Here is a 3,990-nt window from a genome sequence, read left to right as displayed (position 1 = left end):
GTCAAGTGACTTGCCCAGGGTCACACAGCTAGGAAGTGTCCGAGGCCAGATTTGAACCTAGGACCTCCCATCTCTAGGGCTGACTCTTAATCCACTGAGCTACCCAGCTGCCCCCTTAATATTCATTTCTAAAAGTTTTGAGTTCCAAATTTTTTCTTATTCTAACCTTCCCTCCCTGCCTTCACTGCTCCCTGAGGCTTTAAGAAATTGATATAGATTTTACATGCATAATCACATAAAACATTTTCCATATTAGTCGTTTTATGGCAGAGAGCTCAAATAAAAAAAAAGAAAAAACTGAAATATAGTATATTTCAGTCTGCATTCAAACTCTATCAGCTCTTCCTTGGAAGCCAGATGGCATTTGCCAAAAAGATGCTTTTTCAAAGCTGGATTTAAATGTATTATATATGTACATTCATACTATATATATTTACTTATATATGCACATATATAAATGATGTTGCTCTTACAGACTTAATATTAACATTTTCTGTAAAAGGAAAGTCTATGTTTTCTGCCTGTTCAGAACCTTTTCATATCAATGTATTCTAGTAGATTAATGTTTTTATCTGCTTTTAAAGATATTTTCCTTAAAGAAGAAAACACTGGCAAAATGTGACATAATTAATTAGCCTTTGTCAAATAAAGAGTAGCTTTCTTAAGTGTGATCATGAAAATATAGGTTTCAAGACTGTGAATTGCCCAAACTGTAAAGATAATTTTTAGCGTCTTGATTTTATATCAAAAATAAGTGGTCGCCATGGGAAAAATTCCCAAATATGAAATACCCAAATCAGCTGGGTTTTATGGAGATTCTAATTAATATAAATGAAGGAATTAAGGAAAGGGGGAGAGAGAGAAAGAGGAAATAGGACCTAGGCCAATGGCCTAGGCATTTCTCTTTAAGAGAGAAACTAAGTCAGTCTTTAATCACTCACCACAAGATCTTTCCAAGCAAAACTCTAGTGTGCAGAGACCCAGCAGCCTCCTCTGACTCCTGACCTCCAATTCAGCTACCAAAGCTGAACTAAATCCAGAGCCCTCCAGCTCCTTCCTTTTAAAGAAAATTTTCTCTTGTGTCACCTCCTCTAAATTTTTATGTCTATCAATCACAGTAGATGCTTTTCCTAGGACAGCCCATTCTTAGTTTTTAGTTCTCACCTTCTCTGGGTAGATTATATCTTCTGAGTACTTCACACCTCTTTGCTAAGGTTGCCCCTTGCAAGTTGCCTGACCTTTTAGTGATTAATTTGACCTTCATAGGTACTTAGCACCCTTTTGTATTAGATCTAAAAATAGACCTAGCTTAAGATTTTGGCCTCACTATAAGTATGAGTTAAGTACCTTCATTGTTCACTAAGGAGTTTTACAACTTTATCTTCCTGTAAAGTATGCCTAATTATGGGTGGAATAATTTTAAAGTTCCCAATACATTCCTGATCAAGTACCTTCATTGTTTAAAATGGGGAATAACCTTAACCATAACCTTAAGATAATGTTCCAAGGTAGAGTCTGAGAAATTTTAAGATTCACATAAGGAAAACATGAGCCCTTAAGGCAAAAAGAAATAACATTTCCTCCTTTGCTCATTTTTGTCTCTTTTTTTTCCTTCAAAGATTACCCCAGAAGCTTATGAGAAGCTGGGATTCCCTGGAGCCAAGGAAATGGCTGACATGATGCGTTTCTATCACATGAAGCCAGACAGAGATGTGCAGCTCACTCACAAGCTCAACCCCAAGGTCAAGAGTTTCTCCCAGTTTGTCTCTGAGAACAAAGATGCCTTCAAAGACCTGTAGGAACCACTGAAGTGTTTTGGTCTGGCCATTGGTTACACAGCTTCCTCCATGACAATTTTAAAGCCACTCTGTGGTGGCCTGGTGTGGTGGTCAGAAGGCTGCATCTGCAGTGAGGAGATCTGGGTTCAAATCTTGGCTTTGCCACTTATAATCTCTGTGACATTAAAAAAATTATTTGACTTCTCTGGGACTTAGTTTTCCCATCTGTAAAATGAAGGGGTTAGCCTAGATGGTCCTTTCTAGCTTTAAATCCTCCGATGATCCTCATATAGGAAGAATGGGCAAAAATTTGAACTGACTCAATCCAGTCCAGTGGAAAGTAATTTCTTTCCATTGCAGAAAGATTCCTTTTCATCAGGGGAGAATGAAGGCCTAATTTCTAGAATTTACCCAGGGGCATCAGGGTATGATAGATGGATAAAGGGCTGGATTTGTTATCAGAAGATCATAGATTTAGACCTGGGAAGGAACTTAGAGGTCATCTAGTCTGAGGTCCAGACAAGGGGAGTGACTTCTCCAAGGTCATACAAATAATAAGTAGCAGAGCTGCAACCTGAACCCAGATCTGACTCCCAATAGAACATTCTTTCTACTGCACCATGTCAGGAAGGCTCAGGTTGTAATCCTGCCCCTGACACTGAGAAATGAGATCATGAGTGGCTTCACCTCTTTAATCCTCAATTTGGTTATCTATAAAATGGAAATAATTATACTTGTAGTTCCTCATATGATTGCTGAGAGGCACAGATGAGATTCATATCTGTTAAGGGCTTTAGAAACATTAAAATGCATAATATCTGTTATTAGACTTCCTCATTGTTGTCATCATTGTTGTCACTCCCCTTCTCCTTCCTCCTCCTCCTCCTCCTCCTCTTCCTCTTCCTTTTCCTCAGAATGGGCTTCTAACCACTTCTGCCTCACCAGACATTCAGCCTCAGCATGGTTTGGTCTTGGAGGTCATCAGATATTGATTTGGGGCAAGGAAGACGTCTGCTATGTTGCATTGACAAACAGGTTTCCAAGTCCTACTTCACAATACTTTGGCCAGTCAGAAAAGGGCTTTATCCAAAAACTATTCCAAAACAAGCTTCTTAGACCAGAGTAGGCACTTAATAAAGGCTTTTCCATTCATTTATTGAATATCTACATTGTACTGGATACTCAGGAAGATACCAAAACAACTGGCCTGGAGCATTATGGGTATAGAATCCAGTTTTCCTAATCCCATACCATCCTGGAGGTGGTTCTTTCCTTAACCCTTGTGACTTTACTATGTCTAAACACAGGGGAGGAGTTATCAAGGATGAACCTAAAAAGTACTTCTCTGCCCGTTTCCTGATTCTCTGACCATTGCCAGCCTCTGTCACACCTCACTTAGAAAGAGCACTGACCTGAGAGTCAGGAGACCTTATTCTGGTCCTGGCTCGGCTTCTCACAAGCTATCCAATATTTGGTGTGTCATTTCTCTTTTCTGAGTCTCAGTCTTCTCATCTACTAAATGGACATAGTAATGTCACCATACCATGGTGGTTGTGAGCATTAAACTTGAAAATGGATGTCAAAGTATTTTTTTGTCCTTGAGTCCCCAGTTCTTGAGGCAGCTAGATGGCACAGTGGGTAGAGTGCTGGGCCTGGAGTCAGTAAGACTCCTCTTTGTGAATTCAAATCTGACCTTAGACACTAACCTTGGGAGCCTGGGCAAGTTACTTAACCCTGTTTGCCTCATCTGTCAATTGAGTTGCTAAAGAAAATGGCATTATACAGCAGGATCTTTGCTAAGAAAACTCCAATGGGGTCACAAGGAATCAGACACGACTGAAGAACAGTAACAATCCCAGTGTTTGGCACCTTGCCTGGTATATAGTAGTCATGTCTTCCTGGGGGTCCCCATATCTTCTTTGCTCCAGATTGAGAGTCTCACTTGTGCCCTCTGCCCCGTTTCTTCTCTCTGCCCCCTTGGCAGGGTCAGAGTCATCCCCAGTTTTTCTCTTCTGGTTTACCTGCCTGCTGAGCACACCTGCCTACTTGCCCTTCCAGGCTCCTTCACCATCCTTAACCTTGGTTGACTCCTCCTCACTCAGTCTTTCTGCTGCCCTCTGCTGTCAGTAATGGAATTCACAATGTCACAACTTGACTCTCCTTTCCCATTATGAGAAGGCACCCAAAGCAGGGGCCAGAACTCATCTAGAAA

The 3,990-nt window shown here is 40.6% G+C and overlaps 1 protein-coding gene across 1 annotated transcript in view; it reads left to right on the top strand.

Annotated features, from left to right (window-relative positions):
* Positions 1-2,602, top strand: part of LOC100026687 (nmrA-like family domain-containing protein 1) — a 26,002-nt gene extending 23,400 nt beyond the window's left edge. Inside the window, exon 5 of the mRNA XM_001377175.5 lies at positions 1,620-2,602. Coding sequence (XP_001377212.2) covers positions 1,620-1,799 — 180 coding nt within the window. The 3' untranslated portion in view covers positions 1,800-2,602. The remainder of the gene's footprint in view (positions 1-1,619) is intronic.
* The last annotated feature ends 1,388 nt before the right edge of the window (positions 2,603-3,990 follow it).

Source organism: Monodelphis domestica, chromosome 2 (genome assembly GCF_027887165.1).
Source record: "Monodelphis domestica isolate mMonDom1 chromosome 2, mMonDom1.pri, whole genome shotgun sequence".
Lineage (NCBI taxonomy): Eukaryota > Metazoa > Chordata > Mammalia > Didelphimorphia > Didelphidae > Monodelphis > Monodelphis domestica.
Note: the sequence above shows the minus strand (reverse complement) of the source record. Positions and strands in the feature narration are given on the sequence as shown.